The 27,768-nt window shown below is 40.1% G+C and overlaps 1 protein-coding gene across 1 annotated transcript; it reads right to left on the minus strand.

Moving 5' to 3' along the window:
- Positions 1-346: 346 nt before the first annotated feature.
- cryaa (crystallin, alpha A) lies at positions 347-18,304 on the minus strand. Its single transcript, XM_034010411.3, has 3 exons — positions 18,042-18,304; positions 12,930-13,052; positions 347-1,243 (listed from the first exon to the last, which is right to left on the minus strand). Exons 1-3 carry the CDS (start codon positions 18,237-18,239, stop codon positions 1,034-1,036), a joined length of 531 nt encoding a protein of 176 aa, XP_033866302.1. The 5' UTR covers positions 18,240-18,304; the 3' UTR covers positions 347-1,033.
- Positions 18,305-27,768: the final 9,464 nt, after the last annotated feature.

Raw genomic sequence — 27,768 nt, forward strand, 5'->3', positions numbered from 1 at the left:
GGGGTGTAGACCTTCTATAGGCACTATATATATATATATATATATATATATATATATATATATATATATATATATATATATATATAAACACACACACACACACACACACACACACACAGTTGTAGTCAAAAGTTTACATACCCCAGTATGAAGTACTAGTGTCATTTGCATTAGTGTTTGGGGTGTTTGGGGACATTGGGGTATCTAAACTTTTGACTACAACTGTATATATATATATATATATATTTAGCTCCTATGAAGTACTTGTGTCATTTGCATTAGTGTTTGGACACTTATTTATGTCATACATACATTAAAACAATAAAAATAAAACAAAAAATATAACTTTTTCCTTTTGTTAATTTTACAACTTTATTAGATTTTAAATGATGTGCCAGATATCAGTTTTAACAGCAAAACTACATGACAGGAAAGCATAAGAAAGATGGGATTACAAAAGGATCAGAACAGGAGTGGAAAGCCCTGTGGGTGGATGGCTTTGTAGGAACGTGTCCCAAATGTGGAATCTCTCTGACCATGAATATCCTCGTACTGACATCAGTGTACATTTAACCTGCTTCCCTCCCATAGCCCCCTTTTGAGTTTTCATACGGGCCTGTAAGCACATACTAATTCAAAAGTGTTTTCTACATCCAACTGCATTTTTGCTTGAAAAATTGCAGCTGTTGGTAACTCTGCATAAAATAGACCGACTTTTCACTTATATGGAATTTAACCTGAAGAAGTGGAATCTCCCTTATAGGTCCAAACTAGTTTTATTGAAAGATTTAACACATTTTGCCCCATGTATTGGTCAGAATATCTAGGATGAACAGGTTACAAGCAGATTTCTTTCTCGCAGATTTTTCTCTCACCTTAAGCTTTAAACCCCTGCTATGTCTCCATTGATCCTTTCAATAATAACTTTAAAATAAAAAGAGAAAAAAAAATCCTGATATGCACTGATATCTATGAAATGGCTCTCTGGTTCAGAGAGAAAGGAAGAAAAACCTGATCCTTTTCCAGGATCCGCCTAAGAGGAAGCAGCAGAGGTTGGCTTCTCCTCACAGGTGACAGGGATGTTGCGGTCTCTGCGGTTGGAGTCTGTGCCCATCTGAATTTTGGGCCCGCAGAAGGTCAGGAGCCCATCGGAAGACAGCGAGCAGGTAATGACTGACTGGTCCACATTTGAGGGCAGGCGGTAGCGGCGATGGAACTCACGAGAAATATAGCCATGGTCATCCTGTGTGGAAGGAAAAGGCAGCTGGGTTAATATCACCTACATGCACCTCATACATTCATTTATAAATGGAAAAGAACAGTGGACCATCAAGTTGCAGGTCAGTCTGCCACAACTGATGGTTTTTTAGCTGCCCCAAGCAACATTTGCAGCTATTCAGAATTCTAGTCCACGTGTGCACCATGTAGACTATAGCTCTATAGTCCTGAACCGGCAACAGACAAAGGTGCTGTTTTAGGAACCACACATTAACCTGTCCATGAAATAGTATTTAGATCCATCAGCTTTTCTATAAGTGTAGTGTATTCAATGTGGATAAAGACTCGTGGGAATTGGTACTATTATATTACAAACATCTCCTGCTTACATCTCTGTACTCGGCCCGTGATCTGTGATGTCTCTCCAGTCTTCTACTGCTTCCTGTGACGTATCTTACTGTTCCTTAAAGGAACCCTACACCTCCTTTTCTCAGATTACTTCATATCTCTTTATTATTTTTCTAAACTGCCTTCACAACTCTATATATCAGTGTTATCTTACTGTATCATCTTAACTCAATAAGCTCTTACATGCTCTAACTGAACTGAACTGCACATTGCACACACAATGCATGGATACAAAATAGAAAACACTTCACATATTTACATAATTGTTTTCTTAGTGTGGACTACCCTGTAGTGGTGAGACAATTCATCGTGTATCGATGCATCGCGATAGTTTACAACACGATAAGATACACCTTTGTGTATCATGTATTACGATACAAGCTTGAAATGAGTAGCTAATATGCCACATTTCCTAAACTGTAAATCGTGAAAGAAAAGGTGTTGGTTGTTTGAACGTAAACTCCACTCAATCCTATTATTATTATTTGTTTATTTAGCAGACGCCTTTATCCAAGGCGACTTACAGAGAGTAGAGTGTGTGAACTATGCATCAGCTGCAGAGTCACTTACAATTACATCTCACCTGAAAGAGGGAGCACAAGGAGGTTAAGTGACTTGCTCAGGGTCACACAATGAGTCAGTGGCTGGGGTGGGATTTGAACCAGGGACCTCCTGGTTACAAGCCCTTTTCTTTAACCACGACCACACAGCCTCCTAGACATATCCCATTGTGCAATGAGCCGGAATTTAAGCAGGCGTAGAGGAAACAGGCGAGTAGAAACGTTGCCTGGCCAATGGTAGCTGAGACAGCTGTGATTCTGGCCAATGGGAGTGTAGAGGAGGCGGAGACAGCCTGCCTTGTTTGTTGTGGACAGAGAGGAATGAGGAAGCGACCAGTGTCTGTAAAAATTCACTGCTGTGGCTAAATTTAAAGTTACTAGTTTTTGTATTCAACTGCTATATATTTCTCTTTCTGTGAGAGAGCATTTTATTTCATAAAGTCTGTAATTTGCAAGGGCGGATAGGCTATAAGAATTTTGAAGCATATCTGACTCAACTTTTTTTGCGTAAAGAACATGTGTTTCCTGTAAAGCTCATTATAGATGACAAAACATAGCGCATTTTTACATTTCTTACGAGTTTTATTTTACATTTGTTCATCTTTCAGTGCGCTCAAATAATGTTTTTATTTAGTTAAATATTCCTTAAACTTTGGCTTTCTTTACAGAAATGTGTTAATCCTGATGAAAATTACTTATTTAATACTAATTTTATCATTAATTTTAATCTAATAATTTAAATTATTTCTAACCACATTTAAAAACAGCACAACATAGAATAGTATACAAAAAATAATACCAACCTTCTTGAAAAATACAAATACTTGGTGATAAAATTTATGGTATAATAATAATAATAATAATAATAATAATAATAATAATAATAATAATAATCTATTGAAAAGTATGATGCAATCAAAAAATGTTTAAATTGTTACTGATTAGACATCACAACTTAATGCTGAAAGACTTGCTATTTAGATTTTTCAAAAGAAACACAAACTTTGTACTTTAATAGTTATCAAACACATTGCTTAATATTTTTTCTTCTCTCAGAAATGTGGTAAGGAGATTTGGTTAATTAAGTTAAATCTGATATCCCAGAAACTCTAGCTGACATACTGCTTTGTCTTTAAACTCAAACAAGTGCTATACTACTTAGTGGTAAATACATATAATTGATTTTCAACTGAATCTGTGTATAGATATGAAATATTTTCAAGTCCGTCAAGCACAGATGAGTTTTTCATAAGTATCGTGATATGAATTGTATCGTGGCTTGTGTATCGTGATATATATCGTATCGTGACCTTGGTGTATCATCTCACCCCTACTACCCTGCCACCAAGACTCAACCGAGGATTATTCTGCCTTATGTGGTTCATGCCTTGCATACTGTATATGATCCTTACGCCATGCTGGCTGTCTTTCAGCTCGATGGGGTCAATTTGTACACTATGTCCAGAATGTCTGGAACCTATGGTTGCAATGTATCACAGCTCCCTCCCACTTCGCTCCACGCTTCCATATCCTCCATGTCACCTAGAGTAGAGTTGTGTGGGTCGATCCACTTCTTGACATGAGACACATTCCGTCAAATCTGTACTCCCCATATCTCTAGAGTTAAACAGTTCCCATTCCTGTCCACAACTAAATAAGGGTCATGTTCAAATGTAATTAATAGCTTGTTGCATTTTGGTTGTTGAAGTAAACATGTCTTAAACATTTGTTGTGCTGGCTTCGGTCTTGATGAAACCTGTTGACAAACTAATCAGATTAAGGAAACTTTGTTCTCAGATTCTGATTGAACAATAATTCATCTGGGCTTTTCCCCATCACTAAATGTGGTGTGTTTCTGTAAGCTCTGTAAAGGAATACAGGCAGTTCTTTCTGCCTATCTTTCCCTTCTGCATGCGCTGATCTAATAGCTTTAGACAAAGCCTTGTTCTGCCTCTCTACCTCCCCATTAGTTTGAGGCCAATATGGAGTAGCTCGACAATACATGATCGCATTCTCTCTTAGAAAACATTTAAATTTAGCAGATACGAACTGTGGATCATTATCTGTAATGATAACTTCAGGCAAACCGTGGGTGGCAAACATATTGTGTAGGTTGCTAATGATGGTCGAAGACTTAACTATTCTTCAGAATTCCTACTTCAATCTATCTGGACTAGTGGTCTATACTCACTAGGAAATGTCCGCATGACAGAAATGGATAGCTCCACTGCAGTTATTTTCCACAGTGCTTCTGGCATTTCAGAACTTACTGTCGGTTCTGGATTTGATGGCTGACCAACTAGATGACATGTGTAACAGGTTTTGGGAAGTTGCTCAACTTCCTTGTCAATATAAAGTGACCAAACCTTCTCCCTTAATCGCCATTTCATTTTTACGATTCCGTGGTACCCCTTGTGTGTGAGCAACAGTGTCTGATGTTGCAACTTCACAGGCATGACAATGCGAGTGCCAGCGTCACAGGTGTTCCAGTCACCTGTCCGAATTCATTTACGCAATGCTGACAGTGTTGTGTCGGCAACTGGGGCTTTCACCTCTCAGAACATGAACGCTACTGGCACAACATTCTTGGTAACACCTAATTTGTTCGATGCAGGTGGGTTAAGTGTTAGCCTGGACAATGAGTCGGCTGCGTTTTCTGGTCCTGGTCGGTATTTAACTTTGACTCTATACGGTTGTAATCGTAATGCCCAGTGTTCAGGGCATTTGGACTTCAGCAAGTAGACCGTCCAGCGTCTTGTGATTGTTGATCATGACAAAGTCTTTCCTGTATCAGAACACATGGAATTTCTCACATGCCCACACTATGGCCAGTGCTTCTTTGCTTCTTTGTGAGTAGCATCATTCTACATCTGTTAGTGGCTGGCATTGTACACTGGCATGAAAAATCCATCTTCTTCTTGTTGGCTTAAGATTGCCCCTGGCTCCACGGGAGTAGCAGTAACAGTAACATGTGTCTCACCATCTTGTTGAAAATAAGCCACTGTGTTTGAGCTAGGTAACCTGCGTTTCAACTCAATGAATGCAGCTTCTTGCCTTTCACTCCAGTTCCACTTGGCAGACGCTCTGGTAAACGTTTGCAGTGGTTCAGTCACTGTAGCTAAGTCCGGGATAAACCTACCGTAATAATTTAATAAGCCTAAGAAGCTTTGTACTTCTGTAGCTGTTTCTGGCCTTCTGGTGTTTGACAGGTTTCATTTTGGACTTTGCTGGTCCAATGTCATTCTTGGATAGTACGACAAATTCAATTTCTGATATTGCAAAATTGCATTTCTCTGTGTTCAGTGTTAAAAACCTCTGGCAGCGTCACGTCACGTTCAGTGTTACACCTCTGGTAGCGTCACGTCACGTTCAGTGTTAAACCTCTGGTAGCGTCACGTCACGTTCAGTGTTAAACAGAGGGTAGCGTCACTTCACGTTCAGTGTTAAACCTCTGGCAGCGTCACGTCACGTTCAGTGTTAAACCTCTGGCAGCATCACGTCACGTTCAGTGTTAAACCTCTGGCAGCGTCACGTCACGTTCAGTGTTACACCTCTGGTAGCGTCACTTCACGTTCAGTGTTAAACAGAGGATAGCGTCACGTCACGTTCAGTGTTAAACCTCTGGTAGCGTCACGTCATGTTCAGTGTTAAACACAGGGTAGTGTCACGTCACGTTCAGTGTTAAACCTCTGGTAGCGTCACGTCACGTTCAGTGTTAAACAGAGGGTAGCGTCACGTCACGTTCAGTGTTAAACACAGGGTAGCGTCACGTCACGTTCAGTGTTAAACAGAGGGTAGCGTCACGTCACGTTCAGTGTTAAACCTCTGGTAGCGTCACGTCACGCTCAGTGTTAAACCTCTGGTAGCGTCACGTCACGTTCAGTGTTAAACCTCTGGTAGCGTCACATCACGTTCAGTGTTAAACAGAGGGTAGCGTCACGTCACGCTCAGTGTTAAACAAAGGGTAGCATTACGTCACGTTCAGTGTTAAACCTCTGGTAGCGTCACGTCACGCTCAGTGTTAAACCTCTGGTAGAGTCACATCACGTTCAGTGTTAAACAGAGGGTAGCATCACGTCATGTTCAGTGTTAAACCTCTGGTAGCGTCACATCACGTTCAGTGTTAAACCTCTGGTAGCGTCACATCATGTTCAGTGTTAAACAGAGGGTAGCGTCATGTCATGTTCAGTGTTAAACCTCTGGCAGCATCACGTCACGCTCAGTGTTAAACCTCTGGTAGCTGAACGTGACATTCAGTGTTAAACCTCTTGTAGCATCACGTCACGTTCAGTGGTAAACCTCTGGTAGCATCACGTCACGTTCAGTGTTAAACCTCTGGTAGCGTCACGTCACGTTCAGTGTTAAACAGAGGGTAGCGTCACGTCATGTTCAGTGTTAAACCTCTGGTAGCGTCACATCACGTTCAGTGTTAAACAGACGGTAGCGTCACGTCACGTTCAGTGTTAAACCTCTGGTAGCGTCACGTCATGTTCAGTGTTAAACCTCTGGCAGCGTCACGTCACGTTCAGAGTTAAACAGACGGTAGCGTCACGTCATGTTCAGTGTTAAACAGAGGGTAGCGTCACGTCACGTTCAGTGTTATACCTCTGGTAGCGTCACATCACGTTCAGTGTTAAACAGAGGGTAGCGTCACGTCACGTTCAGTGTTAAACCTCTGGTAGCGTCACTTCACGTTCAGTGTTAAACAGAGGGTAGCGTCATGTCACGTTCAGTGTTAAACCTCTGGTAGCGTCACGTCACGTTCAGTGTTAAACAGAGGGTAGCGTCATGTCACGTTCAGTGTTAAACAGAGGGTAGCGTCACGTCACGTTCAGTGTTAAACCTCTGGTAGCGTCACGTGACGTTCAGTGTTAAACAGAGGGTAGCATCACGTCACTCTCAGTGTTAAACAGAAGGTAGCGTCACGTGACGTTCAGTGTTAAACAGAGGGTAGCATCACGTCACATTCAGTGTTAAACCTCTGGTAGCGTCAAATCACGTTCAGTGTTAAACAGAGGGTAGCGTCATGTCACGTTCAGTGTTAAACCTCTGGTAGCGTCACGTCACGTTCAGTGTTAAACCTCTGGTAGCATCACATCACGTTCAGTGTTAAACAGAGGGTAGCATCATGTCACGTTCAGTGTTAAACCTCTGGTAGAGTCACATCACGTTCAGTGTTAAACAGAGGGTAGCATCACGTCACATTCAGTGTTAAACAGAGGGTAGCGTCACGTCATGTTCAGTGTTAAACCTCTGGCAGCGTCACGTCACGTTCAGTGTTAAACAGAGGGTAGCGTCACGTCACGTTCAGTGTTAAACAGAGGGTAGCGTCACTTCACGTTCAGTGTTAAACCTCTGGCAGCGTCATGTCACGTTCAGTGTTAAACCTCTGGTAGCGTCACGTCACGTTCAGTGTTAAACCTCTGGTAGCGTCACATCACGTTCAGTGTTAAACAGAGGGTAGCGTCACGTCACGTTCAGTGTTAAACAGAGGGTAGCGTCACGTCACGTTCAGTGTTAAACCTCTGGTAGCGTCACGTCACGTTCAGTGTTAAACCTCTGGTAGCGTCACATCACGTTCAGTGTTAAACAGAGGGTAGCGTCACGTCACGTTCAGTGTTAAACAGAGGGTAGCGTCACGTCACGTTCAGTGTTAAACAGAGGGTAGCGTCATTTCACGTTCAGTGTTAAACCTCTGGCAGCGTCATGTCACGTTCAGTGTTAAACCTCTGGCAGCGTCATGTCACGTTCAGTGTTAAACAGAGGGTAGCGTCACGTCACGTTCAGTGTTAAACAGAGGGTAGCGTCACGTCACGTTCAGTGTTAAACAGAGGGTAGCGTCACTTCACGTTCAGTGTTAAACCTCTGGCAGCGTCACGTCACGTTCAGTGTTAAACCTCTGGTAGCGTCACGTTCAGTGTTAAACCTCTGGTAGCGTCACGTCACGTTCAGTGTTAAACAGAGGGTAGCGTCACGTCACGTTCAGTGTTAAACAGAGGGTAGCGTCACGTCACGTTCAGTGTTAAACAGAGGGTAGCGTCATTTCACGTTCAGTGTTAAACCTCTGGCAGCGTCATGTCACGTTCAGTGTTAAACCTCTGGCAGCGTCATGTCACGTTCAGTGTTAAACAGAGGGTAGCGTCACGTCACGTTCAGTGTTAAACAGAGGGTAGCGTCACTTCACGTTCAGTGTTAAACAGAGGATAGCATCATGTCACGTTCAGTGTTAAACCTCTGGTAGCGTCACGTCACGTTCAGTGTTAAACAGAGGGTAGTGTCACGTCACGTTCAGTGTTAAACAGATGGTAGCGTCACGGCCCAGGCTGGCTACCAGCAGGAATTAGACCCAGAGACAGAAAGCTGCAGTTTAAGTGCGGATGCGCACGTTTATTAACACTTTGTATGCAAATTTGCAGCAGACCGCTGTATCTTTAATAAACGAAGCTGTTGGCTAAAACAACAAGAAACTTGAAAAAATTATGTCACCACAATAAGCACCACAACTTCTGCTTTCGATTGGTCTATTATTTACTATATGTGTCATTCAAGTTTTTTTTAGCAAATCACATTTGAAAGATGTCGCTGACAACCAAACAAAACAGATAAGAAGGAGGTGCTTGTGCTATGAAGTGATATGATATGACTAGTTTTCCGTACAGTCTCTCTCTCATTTTTTAAGAATTGAGGTTAGTTTCTGATTTGTACTTAATTAAATCTAAAAGGATTTTTATAAACAGCTTCTGTTAATATAAATAAATATTATACTATGTAACACAATTTTTGTTCCTGGGTAGTAAGTGTTATTTCCTAATTGCTTATGCCTCAAAAGTATAGAAAATGGCTATTATTCCCCACAAACTTTGCTTTTGTGACCAGGACAGTGATATTTTGAAATTTACCTATTTCCAATGAGAAAACGGGCGAATTTGTGTCTTTTCGTTCACATAAAGTCAGAAAAAAACAACATATGAATCCAAATTAACATGTATTTATACTAAAGTAATACAAAAATGACTACAAAAGATTTAGAAGTGAGTAGTTTTTCGAGATTTACGATTATACTGTAAATCACTTTCACGAATCAGCCCCCAAATGTAGTCTCCCATCATGTTCTCGTTATACTGTCCTTGGTAGCGGCGTTCAGAGTCCAGTATATCCTGGTGGAAGTGCTCGCCTTGCTCCTCCGAGTACGCTCCCATGTTCTCCTTGAATTTATCAAGATGAGCATCAAGGATATGGACTTTGAGGGACATCCTACAGCCCATTGTGCCGTAGTTCTTCACCAGAGTCTCAACCAGCTCCACATAGTTTTCAGCCTTGTGATTGCCCAGGAAGCCCCGAACCACTGCGACAAAGCTGTTCCAAGCCTCTTTCTCCTTACTAGTGAGCTTCTTGGGGAATTCATTGCACTCCAGGATCTTCTTTATCTGTGGTCCGACGAAGACACCGGCTTTGACCTTTGCCTCAGACAGCTTAGGGAAGAAGTCTTGAAGGTACTTGAAGGCTGCCGACTCCTTATCTAGAGCTCTGACAAATTGTTTCATAAGGCCCAATTTGATGTGCAGTGGTGGCATCAGCACCTTCCGGGGGTCCACCAGTGGCTCCCACTTGACGTTGTTCCTCCCCACAGAGAACTCGGTCCGCTGTGGCCAGTCCCGCCTGTGGTAGTGCGCCTTGGTGTCCCTGCTGTCCCAAAGGCAAAGATAGCAGGGAAACTTGGTAAAACCGCCTTGGAGACTGTGACAGTCTGGCTCGCAGTGGTGTGGTGGATGACGTCACGGACCAGGAAGTAACTGACTCCAAAACAGTGGATGGGCGGGTGAAACCGAGTGCAAAAGCACTCAGCGTATTTAATAATAAACAAACAAAATATTTAAACAAAATACAAACAAAAGGGCACGAGGGCCAAACGAATAAATAAACAAACAAGTAAGTGCCGTGCTGGATAATCCAGCACGTATTAGCAATTGTTTTTTAAATGTTATTCCTTCTCTCCGCTCCCCGTACTCTCTACTCCAACACCCCAACCCCGAGTGCAGAGAGCTGCTGGTTTATATACTCTGGCCGAGGGATTTAACTAGTTGGTAATTATCTTATTATCCCCCGGCCAGAGTCTGCACGCGTTTGGTAAGGATGCATGACTGTCAGCTATTTAAATAATCAGTAGCTGATCAGCCATGCATCCTCACAGGGTTTTTTAAATAATAATAAAAGACGCGGCGCTTTTACCCGCGCCGCAAACAAAAATACAAATAATAATAAATAGGGGCGGGACACTCCGCCACACATGCCCCCCCTTGTGCGCAGCACACATGGCCCCAACGGCCACCTCCCCCCTCAGTCTTAAAGTCCCGGAAGAGGGGGAAGCAAGTTACTTCTAGGGGGTGGCCATGGTGGAATCTCTGGCACCCCCCCATTCTTCGTTGCCGGCAGCTCCCTCTTCCGGGGCTCCCGCCACACTCTATCCTGCCGCGAAAGTGCGGCTGGGGGAGCTGGTCTGACCTCTCCCCCCTTCTTCATGGCCGGCAGTTCCCCTCCGTGGGGCTCCGCCACAGAGACCCATCAGGAATGCCACCATTGCAGCCTTTTGATGCCATCTCAGAAAAATGCAGATATGTATCCACTTAGGCAGCTGGAACTAAACTGAACTGGTGGGCTGAAGGCCCCTGTATTTATACTACTATTTATATTACTGGAAAGTTCTAGAAAGTTCTAGAAGTTACTCCAAGTTTACTCAGCACTGAATCTATCTGGAATGTTCTGGAAAATAGGTCAATTTCAAAATATCACTGTCCTGGTCACAAAAGCAAAGTTTGTGGGGAATAATAGCCATTTTCTATACTTTTGAGGCATAAGCAATTAGGAAATAACACTTACTACTCAGGAACCAAAAAAAAAAAAAATTGTTACACGGTGTTATCGTATGTAAATCACTGTTAATGAGAACTTGTAAATGCTTACTGCTAAATTAGTTGAAGTAATGTTTACATGTTTTTTTCTGATTGATTTACAATAAAGTCTAATATTATTTAAATAAAATATTTTGCTGGATAACTGATCAAGAAATTGTGTGTAGCTCTTGCGAGCAGTGCAATAAAATACCATTGTATTTCACCTTGTTTGCAAATCGGAAATTCTTTTCTTTTATTTGCTGTAGCTGGTCATTGCTCATAATTTGTAGTGACCGTTACAAATGAAGTATGAATTATATTATAACAGGGGTCTCTACAACATTTAGTTTTTGGGCTGTACAGTGAAAACATTATTGTATTTATTGAATGTATTGTATATAGTTAATTAATTAAATTATACAAGTAAATGTTATTATTTTACCTTTTTTTAATTTATTATTATTATTTTTTTTCATTTAGTAGTCGCCAATTGATTTTACCCTGGGAGTTGCTGGCACGTGGTGAGCCGAGGATACCCTGCCCTGGACAAACCAGCGACCACCATGCTATAGGGCGCAACCTGCACTCCACGTGGAGCACCTTTACCGGATGCGCCACTCAGGAGCCCTTATTATTTTACATTTAAATATGCATCTATGGTCTCCCTATATATTAATTTGAACAACTTGCATTGTTGAAATATTTGTTGTTGTTTCCAATGTTTTGTAAATTAAAAACAACAAATAGATGAATTACATATATATGTATATATATATATATATATATAGAGAGAGAGAGAGAGAGAGAGAGAGAGAGAGAGTATATAGTATATTACATAGTTTTCAAACATTATCCTCTCCTGAAGACATATGGCGTATAATTACTGTATAAAATAATTTATTAGGAAATTATTTCACATTTTCCTATATTGTATGGATTTTTACCCATTTTTCCAATCAAATAATAAAACGCATACCTTTACAACCAACCATTTCATAGCCTGCAAGTAGGGAACATATTATCCTTTTGTACTTTTGTTGTATCATTGATATTCAAGGATATATAAAGACAACATTCTACAGGAAAACAATGTGGCATTCAAAACACAGGAACAAAACATGGCATGAGGGCCAAAATAAAAGGTTTAAACAAAAAAACACAATTATAGGCCGGGCATTAGTCTTCACTACTATGTTGCAAAACAATACAGAAATCCTCCCTCCCTCCCTCCCTCCCTCCCTCCCTCCCTCCCTCCCTCCCTCACTCACTCACTCACTCACTCACTCACTCACCTCCAACAAACAAAGAATTTTGCTTCCTTTTTATACCTGTCACCACGCCCCAATTAACACTCAGTTACCTAGTTGGGGAATGGCCACACCTGCGATTGCTGGCAGGGACAGATTTTATACCAGCAGGACTTCTGCTCTGCCACAGGGATCTAGTCACAAAACTTTAAGGGTTGTCAAGTTAATAAGCAAATAACACTTGAGTATAAATATTTAATTGTGACATTCAATTATAATAAACTGTCCTAATGCATTCTTGATCCTAAAATGGTTTTTACATAAACACAGCATTTTTGGTCATTTCAAGTCAGAAATCAATGTAACCTTTTAAATACACGCTGAGACAATCCTATTCTTTAGTTCAACTAAACAGAATATGATGTTAAAACATGGTGGTGGCAGGAATTTAGGAGGAATGGAAGCACAGTAACTAAGAACCAGAGATGGCTGTCATGATACTAAGCTGTCCCGCCCCCTTCCCCCCCAAAACATTTTCATATCAATCTACTCTTCCTGTACTACCGTATGTTTACATTAATAATGTCAGGCTATGGATGACTTACCTGTCTTTCTCCATGTTTGCCTTGGATTTCTACATAATCATCCACAATCTTCACACTGAGTTCCTCAGGTGAGAAATGTTTCACATCCAGGTAAATTGTGAACTTGTCTCTGTCAGATCGCACCTAAAAACAAGATTTGAGGCAATGCCTGAATTAAGTCTGTGTTTCACCTGCCTTAGACACATCTGGAGAACTGGTTGTCTTTTTTTTTTTTTTTTTTTTACATATATCTAGTTTCTACTTGACTTTCAGCTCCAGTTCAGCTTAAGGTTGATTAATTTAACCTTTAACGTCCCAGTTTGTTATTTATTTCCATCAATTAACCCTAAATTAATGTTATCAAGTACAAAAGTTTGTATGAAAATGTTTTTATAAATGAGATGTCTGCATCTCAACTTAGCCCACAATACAAATGCATTTGTTACAACTCATAAGTGAAAACATAATTCTATGAACACACTTAAATTAATATACCAGAAAAGCATGTCATTTCTTTTAAATACTGAATTTTTACCATCCGTTACTTATGGTGGAATTTCATGAGGTAGGCAGACTATGTAATGTAATGTTGTTGAAGCTGACACCCTGGGATCCTTCAAGAAGCTGCTTGATGAGATTCTGGGATCAATAAGCTACTAACAACCAAACAAGCAAGATGGGCTGAATGGCCTCCTCTCGTTTGAAAATTTTCTTATATTCTTATGTTCTTATGTTCTGACACGTTCAGCTTGTTCGATGTGGAAATGGAACAGGTTTGCCATTTATTTCCATTTATGTTCTAGCATCAGGGCCAACAGTGATGTGGGGATGCTGTTTGTGTATTGTGATTTTTTTTCAGACAGAAAGTTCCAAGCAGTAGTTATATCATATGTAATAAATATTAATATTAATATTATGGGTCAAATATTTAAAAAAAAATATATCCCTAACCCTAACCCTAAGCCCGAGTCAGAGCTTATCAGCAGGTCATTGTAACAGGACGAGGAGCCTGTACGTTTATTTGTTTATTTATTTTTAGAACGGGGTTTCCCCCTCCATCCCCGGGCGGTGACGTGCAGGCATCCCCGGGCGGTGACTTGAAGGCATCCCCGGGCGGTGACTTGAAGGCATCCCCGGGCGGTGACCAGCAGGCATCCTCGGGCGGTGATGTGGAGGCATCCCCGGGCGGTGTCGTGCAGGTATCCCTGGTGGTGGCGAACAGGCATCTCCAGGCAGTGCAGGCTCGGCAGCACTAGGCGGTGCAGGCGTGGCAGCCCTAGGCAATATAGGCATGGCAGCCCCAGGCGGTGCGGGACGGGCAAACGCAGGCGGTGCGGAACAGGCAACCGCAGGTGGTGCGAGCCTAATCAGCTGAAGCTCCTCTCCCTCTGGTGGTGGAGGTAGCTCCAGCTGCTCTGGTGGTGGAGGTGGGAGTGGCAGGTAGTCCTCCCGTGTCGGTAGAGTTGGGAGTGGCAGATAGTTCTCCCATGGTGGTGGAGGCAGAAGCAGAGGGTAGTCTCCCTCTGGTGGTAGATACGGAACTATCATGTAATCTTCCCCTGGTGGGGAAGATAGGAGCCGCAGGCAGTCCTCCTCCAGCCATAGAAAGTTGCAGTTGGTCTTAGCTCCTCCCTGTTCCTCGCAGGCAGAGCACAGGTTCTCAGCCTCAAGAGCACTGAGGTAGGCTTCCCAGCCACTCTCTGGCCCTCCCTCCTCCCTTCCAAGCTGAAGGCAGCCAAGGACGCACAGCAGGCACCAGCTGGAAGTATTCGCCCCAGCAGCCCCTCCTGGGCGCTGGATGCTCGTGCTGCTCCCATCTGGGCGCTGGACACTGGGGAGGTTGCTGCTGTCGCTCCTGGTGTCTTGTTCTGCCATTTTTTTTTTTAAACAAAACTTTTTGAAAAAAAACAAACAAACAAAAAAAAAACACTTAGTGGTCCTGGTCCGGCCTCTAGAGGCGTTTATTCCACTACTGACACCATATGTGATCAGGTGGGCTTGAGTGGTGCGTGTGGATGATGATGTCACAGACCAGGAAGAAGTGCAAAACAATAACAAAAGGTATACAGAGTTGAAACTGAGTGCATTGGCACTCATTGTTTTATTAAATAAACAAAAGTAAATATTTAAACAAAAGACTTTACACAAAAAAACACAAAGAAAAGGGCACGTTGGCCAACAAAAGAGTACCTTTTATACAAACGAGTCCCTTGTTTGCTGGCTGGCAGTATTCACATTATTCTCCTCACAACTCTCTCTGTCTGACCAAGGATTTTTCCTCATTTTTATAGTTTGTGGCTGGAGCCAAATTACCCAATAATTAACAACTACATAATTAAGGCTCTAGCCACATTCTCACATATATTTTGGCAGGGAAGGATTTAACCCCCCTCCCTGCCAATCCAAACAAAACGGTACTAACTAGGAGACAGCTTCCATCCACCTGCATATACACAAACATAATATATAACAACAACAACAACAAGAATACAAATAAACACATTCAAATAAAATAAAATACACACAAGGTGTGGGCACGCCGTCACAGTGTTTTTTCGTTATTTCGTATTTGCAAAAAACACGGGGCTCTAGATATCTGAACCAAGTCCATTTAGTCTTGTAGGATAGCAAGAGGAATTTATAGGTCATATGTAATTTTTCCATTCGTTTTTTCAGTATAGGCAATGTGTGGCTACCAATGTTGAAAACTACATAACCAGTTATTTACACCATTGAAGAGGGAGGATGGGGATATAGATAGGGCTAGTCAAAGTTTAAACGTAAAGCACATCAAGGTAGGATTTTTTTTTTAGATCGCAACCTTGATTTTTTATTCTAAACCGAAACCTTGCTCAGTGTTGATGATAATATTTCTCTGATTGAGGCCACTTCTCAAATTATACTATTTTTTGTGCAGATTACAATTGTTAGCAAGAAAGTGTTGACGAGTACTCTTCATTTGAATCCTTATCTTTAATGTTTAATTCAACTACCTGTTTTTATTGTAGTTATTTACCGGCCACTGAAATCCAACCCGTCTTCTCTGTCAGAATCTGCAGATTTCCTGTCTATTTCATCTGCTGAAATGATAGGATTCTTTTAATTGGAGATTTTAATGTACATGTTGACATTGAATCTAATCCAAAGACTGGAATTTTTAAGGCTTTTAGTTGGAGATTTCATCTTAACTATAAAATGTTATAAGTAACTTGAAATCTGCAACTTTTTTTAAGCTGAGGACAATTAAAAAGACCTAATTAAGCTACTTGTTAGTTCAATTAAGGATTTAGTTAAGTAACTGAGAGCTCAGTTGGAATGAAAACCAGCAGACACGGGTCCCCGAGGATCAGGATTGAGAGCCACTGATCTAACGATTAGACAGTGCTTTGTTTCTTTAGGGAAGTCTGTATCAGGGTTATCTACTATTACTTCTGGTGTCACCCAGGGCTCTATGCTGGGTCCCGTATTATTTAATGTATATATGATACCACTGGGTGAGATCATTCAAAGCACAGTGTAAATGTTCACTGTTATGTTGACAAACTTTATATTTCTGTGAAACCTGCTGACACCACTTCTATTTCAGCCTTAATACAGTGTCTTGCTAATATTAAAAGTTGGATTTCTCAGATAAGACAGAAGTTTTGCTGTTAGGTTTTCAGCAACAACTAGAGCTTGCAAATTCCTTAAAATGTGATGTGAGAAATGTGAGGGTTATATTTGATTCTGATTTGAGTTTTGAGGCTCATATTCAGAAAAATGACAAGTGTCATTTTATCATATATGAAACATTGCTAAAATGACATCTTGTCTTTCTTTGTCTGATGCGGAGAAGTTAATTCATGCTTTTGTTTAAGTCTAGACTTGACTATTGCAGTGCTTTATTTGCTGGGCTTTCGGGTTATGCCTTTTCACATTTGCAGCTTGTTCAGAATGCAGCTGCTGGGATTCTCACTACAACAAAGAAACTGGCTCATATAACTCCTGTGCTGGCCTTGCTGCACTGGCTTACAGTGCATTTTAGAACTGATTTTAAAATCTTACTATTCAATCAATCAATGTATTTTTATATAGTGCCTTTTATGGCAAGCCACCCAAAAGTGCTTTACAAAACAAGCAAAAATTAAACTATTATATCAAACATTAATTACAACAATTAAAATACTATTGACACATAAAGCACTAAATGGCTTGGCACCAGATTACCTAAGAGATTCTCCCCATATAAACCTCTGTGCACTTTAAGGTCAGCTAACACTGGCCTTTTGTGCCTCCCAAAGGGAAAATTGAAAAGGGGAGGGAAAAAAGGGCATTTCATTATAATGCCCCCAAATTGTGGAACTCATTGCCCTTTTCTATTAGATGTGCTGCTTCGGTCAATCTTTTTTATTGAAGATTAAAGACTTACTTTTATAGTTTAGCCTTTTTAACCTGACACACAGATATTATTGTTTTTATCTAGTTTATCTGCTTTTTTTTGTAATTTGGGGTTTTATCATTCTAATTAAGTTTTCTTCAGTTGTTTTATTTAGATTATGTATTGATACTATTTTTTATTATTATTACAATGTATTGTTATCTTGTCATTTTTACTCATCTTGACATTGTATGCTTTCTGTTTTTAATCGACATGTAACGCACTTTGAGATACTGTGGTATGAAAGATGCTATATAAATACAATACATTTAAATTGAATTGAAATTACTAATTGCAGTACTAAGCAACGCATTTTCTTAAGATCATGCTTTCAATGGTATGTTTTGGAACATACATACAAACCATTCAGCCCCTATAATGCTAATCAAGTCCCAAGTAGCTAACTGACCCAGAACTTTCTGTTGTTGAATCCCAGTGATCCTATGATTCAATAACAACAATGTGACTTGATAACCTATTCTGCACCCTTACCACGACAACTGAATTTGGTTTTCAACACTTCCCACAGTAATGCCTCTATGGGCCTCTATGAGTTGGTATCATTGAGGAATGGTCTCAATGAATCACTGCTGCACTGGCTGTTATTGGAGGTACTACACCCTGCTGACACCGTTTTGGCAGGGGTTTCTAATTCTAACTATTATATAATATATACAAAAATACGTCAATACATACCAAATAAATAAATAGTTTACCTCAGAGATTCCAGAGTTGGTTGATTCCAGGTAATTGCGAGCGAGGGACTGTCTGTAGAAAGGGCTGATGGTCGAGGTGGCGAAAGGAAAAAGGTCGTAGTCATAGAGGCCCTCCCCAAAAAACTGATCAAAGAGTCGGCTTGGATAGAGGGATCCAAGTGCTCTTCTGATCCAGGGGTGATGGATGGCAATGTCCATGGTAGTTGCTGGTGGCTGCTGCTGTTTACAATGCAATCGTAGTGTGAAGGGAAGTTGGTTAGCTGCACTGTGGGAAAACTGGTGACTGCAACCCCTCTATATATACCTGCTCAACAGAAAGAAGGTATTAGTCAGGATTTCAATGGAACGACATTATGTCATGAAAGGGGCAATGCTGTCAGCAGAAATCGAGGGAGTGACCTGGAAATGACTGGTTAGCTAATATATTTACAGTGCCAGAGATTGCTGGACAATAGCAACATGCCAAAACAAGGCACACAGTTTAATTCTCCACTTTTTGTGTCAGACTCTTTTTGCTTTGTTTTTAACCATCAGGGTAAGTTAATCTTATTGATGCATACCATCAGGGTATGCATCAGTAAGATTGCCTTATCTGTTTTCATTGAAAGTGACTTCTAACATTGCTTTCCATACAATACTGAAGAGGTAATTGACACAAGACTATTTAAGACCTTATATAATACAGAGCTTGTAAGTCAGGTCAGGAACCAGTCTGGTCAGCAGAAATGCATACATTATAACTAAGGCCCTGTGAAATTCACGGGAGAATTAAAACGACAGGACTAACCTGCAATTCAGTCCTAAACCACCAGATGTCCATGTAGCCACTCCAGCTAAACTGATCTAAAGAATAACAGGAATCAACACATGCAATTCTGGATAATTAGAAAATAACCCCTAATTACAAAATGGATGCGTTTAAAAGAAAACGCTTACCTCGAGACTTGCTGTTTTAGAAAAAATAAATGCACCAACAAAATCAAAAAGGATTTCTTTGAGAGATAGCACGCAGCAATATCCACCTGGTGTCTCAACTCTCCCTGATTGCAACGCATGGTAAGGGACTAGTGGATGTTATACAGTGGGTTGAAAGCCGTAACATTAGAGTTTATCAAATGTATAATAAACTTGGAGAATTAATAAATATATGCCGAGCACTGGCACAAGAGTTTCACAGCACAGATGCCAGTATAAACAAACATTGTGTTAAAACTTTCCACAAAGTTTATGAAACATTTACAAGCTACTACAACCCTGATCAATGCAGAACCAGCTCACAAGTTTCTGAAGGCAGTAAGGATTTTCGACCCACAACAAGTTTGTAGTTTGGATAAAGAAACCCTACCGTTAGATTCCATTCCAGGGTTTTGTAACGAGTGACCCTAAAACCTGTCTTCCCTTGAACAAGGTTGAGCACCTTTTTTGAGTGAAAGGTGTATGCGGCAGTGTGGAAGGGTGGTGGGCAATTCACTGACACACACGGGAGACAGAAGTTTTATTTGCAACACTGCACTGGTGCCCAGTTTTATTATTCTCTTTTGGCTTTATTCTCTCTTTAGCCTGCAGAGGGCGCTGTTGTCTGTGGCCTGAATACCGACAACGGTAGTCAGGTCCACAGTAATACCAATACAGATACAGACCAATGTTTCGCACTCACAGGTGTTCAAAAGAATAATGAAAACAAAAGGCGAAAGAAGAAGGGAAAATAAAACACATTAATAAATCTACAAAATAAAGGTGCTGCACTCGGCAGCTTTACCCCGACCGTCGTTATCCGCACGGCTCGGGTCTCCGTCCTACGCTCACCCGTCCCCTCAACCTAATTGTACTGTTCGGGTTCTGCCCAAGTTTTTTCCCGCTACTAAAAAATTCCTTTTCTTTGTAATTAATTTGTTGTTGTGCTCGTTCTTCTCCAGCCTTGCTCGGTCCGGCAGCAGAGCTTCCGCCAGCTGGCTCGTTTCGTCTTAGAGGGGCAGGCTGAGGGAACACCAGAGCGTTATCTTATAGGGGAGCAATCCCCAAAGACCTGCCTCTCAGCCAAATTTGTGTCTTTTCATTCACATAAAGTCAGAAAAAAACAACATATGAATCCAAATTAACATGTATTTATACTAAAGTAATACAAAAATGACTACAAAAGATTTAGAAGTGAGTAGTTTTTCGAGATTTACGATTATACTGTAAATCACTTTCACGAATCAGCCCCCAAATGTAGTCTCCCATCATGTTCTCGTTATACTGTCCTTCAGTGACAGCTCATCCAGGAGCCTCAAAGCCGTGCTGCTCCATAATGGTAACAAGTACCCGTCTCTTCCCCTGGCTCACTCGGTGCACCTCAAAGAGGATTACAACAGCATCAAGACCTTGCTGGACGCCTTGAAGTATGATTACGGCTGGGACCCCCGGAAGGTGCTGATGCCACCACTGCACATCAAATTGGGCCTTATGAAACAATTTGTCAGAGCTCTAGATAAGGAGTCGGCAGCCTTCAAGTACCTTCAAGACTTCTTCCCTAAGCTGTCTGAGGCGAAGGTCAAAACCGGTGTCTTCGTCGGACCACAGATAAAGAAGATCCTGGAGTGCAATGAATTCCCCAAGAAGCTCACTAGTAAGGAGAAAGAGGCTTGGAACAGCTTTGTCGCAGTGGTTCGGGGCTTCCTGGGCAATCACAAGGCCGAAAACTATGTGGAGCTGGTTGAGACTCTGGTGAAGAACTACGGCACAATGGGCTGTAGGATGTCCCTCAAAGTCCATATCCTTGATGCTCATCTTGATAAATTCAAGGAGAACATGGGAGCGTACTCGGAGAGCAAGGCGAGCGCTTCCACCAGGATATACTGGACTTTGAACACCGCTACCAAGGACAGTATAACGAGAACATGATGGGAGACTACATTTGGGGGCTGATTCGTGAAAGTGATTTACAGTATAATCGTAAATCTCGAAAAACTACTCACTTCTAAATCTTTTGTAGTCATTTTTGTATTACTTTAGTATAAATACATGTTAATTTGGATTCATATGTTGTTTTTTTCTGACTTTATGTGAACGAAAAGACACAAATTCCCCCTTTTTCTCATTGGAAATAGGTAAATTTCAAAATATCACTGTCCTGGTCACAAAAGCAAAGTTTGTGGGGAAAAATAGCCATTTTCTATACTTTTGAGGCATAAGCAATTAGGAAATAACACTTAATACCCAGGAACAAAAAAAAAAAAAAATTGTTACACGGTGTTATAGGTTGCTCTGTGTACAGCAGTGGTACTCAATAGGCGGCCCGCCGGCCAAATACAGCCCACCAAGGCTTCCTGTGCGGCCCGCCAGCTTACCTTAAAAATTAACAAAAAAATAAAAAATTGCTATGATAATAAATTATTCACGTCTCGTCTAGCAGTAAGAGCAAGTATATACAATTTACAAGCAGTATAATGTGCTGCCTATCAATTTGCTCTATCACTTGCCTATTGGGTCTTATGCTCTCACGATTGCATCAGACAGTACATTCAGCTAGGACACCGCCCATTTTTTTCGTTATTAGTGTGGTGGAAATGGAGCCAAAAATGAGTGCAAGCGGGAGTAAACGTCGCAAAGTGGACAGCGAAAACCGTGCATTTAATCCAAACTGGACGGCAGGTTTTCTGTTTATTATGCCATCTCATTTAAATGCAAAACCATTGTGTTTAATATGCCAAACCACTGTAGCAGTCTGCAAGGTCGCCAACCTGAGGCGGCACTTTGAATCAAAGCACAGTAATTTCAACACGGCCCATCCTCCTGGCAGTGTCTTAAGAGGTGACAAAATTGAAAGTCTGAAGTCTTCATATCGCGCGTCAAATTTGATTCTCACAACATCAGCGACTGTACAGGAAAAAGCAACCGCTGCTTCTCTTTGGGTAATGTGGCCACTAGCTAAAAAGAAAAAAGCCTTTTCTGGACTCTGAGTTTATGAAGGAGTGCACGTTGGAATTACTGGACAAGCTGCTGGCCGGAGATAAAAACAAAGACGACATTCTGAACCGCGTGAAGCAAGTTCCACTGTCTGATTCGACAGCAGCACGAAGAGCGGAGATTATTGGCGAGGATTGTCTGTCAGCACTGCTTTCCGAATTGAAAAATATAAAATACACGTCTCTTGCAATTTACGAATCATGTGATTTTACCGACACTGCCCAGCTATCATTGTTTGTTAGATTTTATGATGGTGAAATCTTCAAGGAACAATTGTTGTGCTTAATACCATTAGAAACCTACACTACAGGAGAGATCGTTTTTGAAAAGTTAAAAGGCTTTTGTAATCAGCATGGATTAGATCTGCAGAAAATTAACCTGCTTGTTACAGACGGAGCCCCCTCCATGACGGTCGCTAGTTAAGTCGGGAGCGTGTGTTAGAGGTTTTGTGCACTTCAGAAAGAAATAATAGAATTTCTTTCAAGACCAGCAAGGCTGGTGAATTACTGGAATTTATGAATGATGTTCCTATAATGTCCCAGGTAGCTTTTCTGTGTGATATTACTGGTCACTTGAATTCCCACAACCTGCAGTGCAGCTGCAAGGCCGTGCAAGCAGTGTCGGGGATCTGATTGAGAAGGTGTGCGCGTTTCAGAGGAACTTTGAAATCTTCAACACTGACTTAACAGGAAAAATGTTGCACTTTCCCACATTGCGTGTTGTTGCTACAGATGACACCTCGATGAAAATGATGCAAGAATTCATGAACAATCTCATCAAAAACTTTCAAATGCGATTTGAGAACTTTAAAATTCCAAAGGATGTGCTTTTATTTGTTCGTGATCCGTTTGTTGTCTCTGCTGACGGACCTTGCCCTTCTGAAGCGAAGGACATTCTTCATTCAATTGATGAAGGTGCCTTTCAATTAGAAATTGTAACTCCAGAGTTCAGACGTCTTGAAAGCAAAATTCAGAGAAGTGGGACCTTGTGATTTCTGGACTCAATATGCTGACCAATTTCAGAATAACCAGAACTTCGCAGTCTTTCTTTTAACGATGTTTGGATCGACGTACCTGTGTGAATCAGGGTTTTCCTCTATGAACATTATAAAAAACCAACACCGCAATCGCCTCACAGATGAGCATCTCCATCAGTGCATGGGCCTAATCTCCTACAAACCAGTCTTCACAAAGCTTGCCAGAGAACGACGATGCCACCTCTCCCATTAGATCGACACAAACACAGGTAAGAATGTCATTTTATTTACAACAAATTATTAAACTTAGTTAAAATATAGACACCAATACTGTATTTAGTTTGCAACTAACATATATATTTGCAGTTTAAGTTATATAGCTATTTTTTTGTCAACCTTTTGTGCACGGCCCGTCCCCCGTCATAAAATTCCCAAATTGGCCCGCGGGTGGATCTAATTGAGTATCACTGGTGTACAGCTTGTGTGGAGAAGCCTATTTTGAAAAAAAACAAAGGTCAGGCCGACCTGCTGAAAGTTCCAAACCTCCCTTATCAGACAAAAGCATCTTTTTAATTAGACTCAGAACCTCAAACATTCCGATCCAGCGAGAACAGCATGGTAAACTCTATGGAGTACAGTTAATAAGCTAGAAACTAAAATATGTTTGTGGTTCTACTATAGTATTATAATACAGTACTATAGTAAGTAAGTTAAGTTAAACTGTTATACAAATATAATTATTATTGTTGAAAGAACATATTACAGTTAAAAATGAAGTTCAGTAACGGACACTGTCAGAATATTGTAATAACTGTACTGTGTTTTAAAGAATATACAACCAGTAGAAATACTATTGTAGCAAATTATAGCAGAATATCAATTTGAATTAAGAAAACTAAACAAATGTTAATGTTAGAAAAAAAAAACTTGTCTGTGTGCCTTTGTTATTAGAGTGCATATAAACTCTTGGAAGCTGGTCAGTCTTAAAAATAGGGTCTCCCCTAAGTATTTATACGCTATAGCAGATGTCACCATGTTAATTTTTAACCAATGAGAATGCAGCATTTGGTTTTGACATGGCGCCCTTAGCCAATCAGGATCGATCAGAAGTCCCGCCTCCCAGTTCCTGTCACGTGTTTGTAGTCTTTAAGGAATTCCGGAAGTCCCACCCTCCCATCCTGTCACGTGTTTGTAGTTTTTAAGACACCTATGAAACCATGTTCCATGATTCTAGTTTATCACATTAAAATGGGGAATTGAACAAAGGTTTGGGGTATTATTTTTTAATTTGTGTTATATTCTTTATTTCAGAAAAATAAATGGATCAGTGAAATGGGCAAAACACAAGGGAATACATGGGCTTTTTTAAAAATAAAATGTTTAGATTTTTAGAAAAATAAGTTTAAAAACAGGGATATACACTTTGTTATATTCTTTATTTCGGAAAAATAAAATGAGCGGTAAAAATGGGAAAAACAAAAAGGGTACAAAGTGCTGAAAAAAAAAAATAAATCAAATAAGCTTGAAAGTGTTAAAGCATTAAAATGTTAAAACAGTTTGTTAAAATGTATAAAGAGTGCAGCTTTTAAATTTTCAGAAAAATAAAATGATCAATGGAATGGGTAAACGGGTGGTACATGCGTTTTTAAAAAAAATAAAACTTTTAGAAAAATCAAATAAGTTTAAAAACAGTGGTATACAGTTTGTTATGTTCTTTAAAATAAAATGAGCAGTAAAAATGGGAAAAATAAAAAGGTACAAAGTGTTGAAAAAATAAATAAATAAAACAAGCTTGAAAGTGTTAAAGTATTAATGTTAAACAAGGTTATTTAAAAAGTGACTTTAAGAAAAGACTTAAGATCCAATGGCCATATGTCCACATGGTAGATGCAGCTTTTATTGACACAAATAGATATTGTTAAAAAATAAAATAAGCTTGGAATTATTAAAACAGCTTGTTAAAATGTATAAAGAGTTGAAAAATAAAATAAGTTTTGAAAGTAAAATGTTAAAAACAAGGTTACAATGCGTGTACTTAAAAATGAAAATCAGTTTAAAAGCGGAGAAATGTGCATTGTTCTAACCTGCAGAGAATAGAGAAGCGTGTTTATTAAAAAAATAAAATTAACAAGGATCAGATGCTGTATGTACAGAGCTAAATTGAGAGGAACGGTAGTTTCTCGTACAAGTTAGAAAAACTTGTTTGAAACTACCGAGAGTCTCTATACAGTTCAAAGAGTTTAGCTGTATTTACCATGTTGCATCGGCAAAACAGAATCACTTAGAATTACCATCTGTACCAGTGTCAAAAGTATGAAACCTTCTTACATCAAATGTGAAAAAAACCTACATACCTCTTATACACAATGAGATATGTCGTCAAACAAAGGTAAAATTGTTATTCTCCTTCTTCTTCCTCTTCCGTCTACGTTTTAAGGGTGTGTAGCGACTTTTCAAACAGAAAAGCTAAATAACTGGACATCTACCAATCATGTGATTCCACATGTTGGTCAACATCAAAACAAACCAGGGAATGCAAGCAGTTTGATATCCACACCATTTATATTAAACAGTTTATTTATGTTTTAAAACAGCACATATCGCAGGAAAAAAAAATACTGTGGTTTGAACTTGCAACATGACGTTCTTGAAGAGCACACAACCTTAGCCCACTGCGCCACTGAGCAGTTGTTGAAATGCGTTCTTTTTTTAAGCTTACATCCAAGCCTGACCAGCTTTCACTCGAAACCTGAAGGTTCTGCTCGATTCTATAGAAATTTTCGATTTCCTGTTTGAAAATTTCTAGTTTCCTGTTTGTTTGGTAGATACCATAGAATGGAATTGTACACAAGAGTGGCATGTAGCTTCCTTGTCTAAATCTCTGATCTCTGATGAATTGTAGTTCCTCGTTTAATTAAAAATAAATAAAGGAATAATTTATTTGGTAGAAATAAATAAATGATTTAAACACATGCATAGAGGAATAAATACATTTAGAAATAAATATTTTAAAATAAATAAATGTAGAAATGAATACATGTTTATATTGTAAATGTATAAATAAATTAATAAATAGCAAGCTAGAAAACTACATGTCATTAATTGATTTGGCTGATGCGTTTATCCACAGGAATTGACATTTATATAGCCTACCTATATAGAAAGTACAAGTTTCATGTAAATATCTATTGCAAGTTGCCTAAAATTAATAGTGCATCAAAGAAAGTCACCAAGGTTTAAAACTGATTAAAACAAAACAAGTTTGAATGACAAATTCGGCAACATTGTCGAGTTTTGTAAACAAAGTATGCAACTTTTTATCCATCTAGCGTGTTGTGTGCACGCAAGCACACACACACAAATTATCTGGCCGTAAGCAGAAAACTAGTTATTTGTTGAAGGCCAGCATGGGCAGCAGTGTGGAGTAGTGGTTAGGACTCTGGACTCTTGACCAGATGGTTGTGGGTTCAATCCCAGGTGGGAGACACTGCTGCTGTACTGAAATAAATAATCATCATAATAATTGTGCATCTTGTTGCAGTTTCAACACTCATGGTTTGTCTTTGTGGTGTAAAAACCTGTCCATATGCAGAAACTGCTTGTTCTGCATCCACAGAGTTTGGTGGAATTGACAAAAAACAGCGTGCAATTTTTGCCATGTTTCGGAATTTGATTTAATACCTCACCCAGAAATCAACAATATTGACATTTTTCACAGTAGGCAGTAAAATACACGATTTCTGTGAAATTCGTGAAATCGTGAATTTTCCGTGGCCTTATACAACGAGACACTAATGATCCGTCGCTTGCAGCATCTGTGGAGTAGCAGTCAGAGCACTTTTTGATCTTGACTTGATGTTTGTGAGTTCAATCACATGTGGGGGGACACACCGCTGCTTTATCTAGATTGGTCCAGTAAAAAAAAACCTGATGGTATAAATGTGTAATTGTATGTCACAATTGTAAGTTGGCCTGGATAAGTGTGTCTGCTAAAAAAATAATAATAATTATAATATGCGTGTTTGGTTGGTACTTGGATGGGAGACTGCCTGGCAATACCAGGTACTTCAAACTTTTCTTTGAAGTTTTACTTGTATTACACTATGTAACACAATTTTTGTTCCTGGGTAGTAAGTGTTATTTCCTAATTGCTTATGCCTCAAAAGTATAGAAAATGGCTATTATTCCCCACAAACTTTGCTTTTGTGACCAGACAGTGATATTTTGAAATGTACCTATTTCCAATGAGAAAACGGGCGAATTTGTGTCTTTTCGTTCACATAAAGTCAGAAAAAAACAACATATGAATCCAAATTAACATGTATTTATACTAAAGTAATACAAAAATGACTACAAAAGATTTAGAAGCGAGTAGTTTTTCGAGATTTACGATTATACTGTAAATCACTTTCACGAATCGGCCCCCAAATGTAGTCTCCCATCATGTTCTCGTTATACTGTCCTTGGTAGTGGCGTTCAAAGTCCAGTATATCCTGGTGGAAGCGCTCGCCTTGCTCCTCCGAGTACGCTCCCATGTTCTCCTTGAATTTATCAAGATGAGCATCAAGGATATGGACTTTGAGGGACATCCTACAGCCCATTGTGCCGTAGTTCTTCACCAGAGTCTCAACCAGCTCCACATAGTTTTCGGCCTTGTGATTGCCCAGGAAGCCCCGAACCACTGCGACAAAGCTGTTCCAAGCCTCTTTCTCCTTACTTAGTGAGCTTCTTGGGGAATTCATTGCACTCCAGGATCTTCTTTATCTGTGGTCCGACGAAGACACCGGCTTTGACCTTTGCCTC

Source organism: Acipenser ruthenus, chromosome 9, assembly GCF_902713425.1.
Source record: "Acipenser ruthenus chromosome 9, fAciRut3.2 maternal haplotype, whole genome shotgun sequence".
Taxonomy (NCBI): Eukaryota; Metazoa; Chordata; class Actinopteri; order Acipenseriformes; family Acipenseridae; genus Acipenser; species Acipenser ruthenus.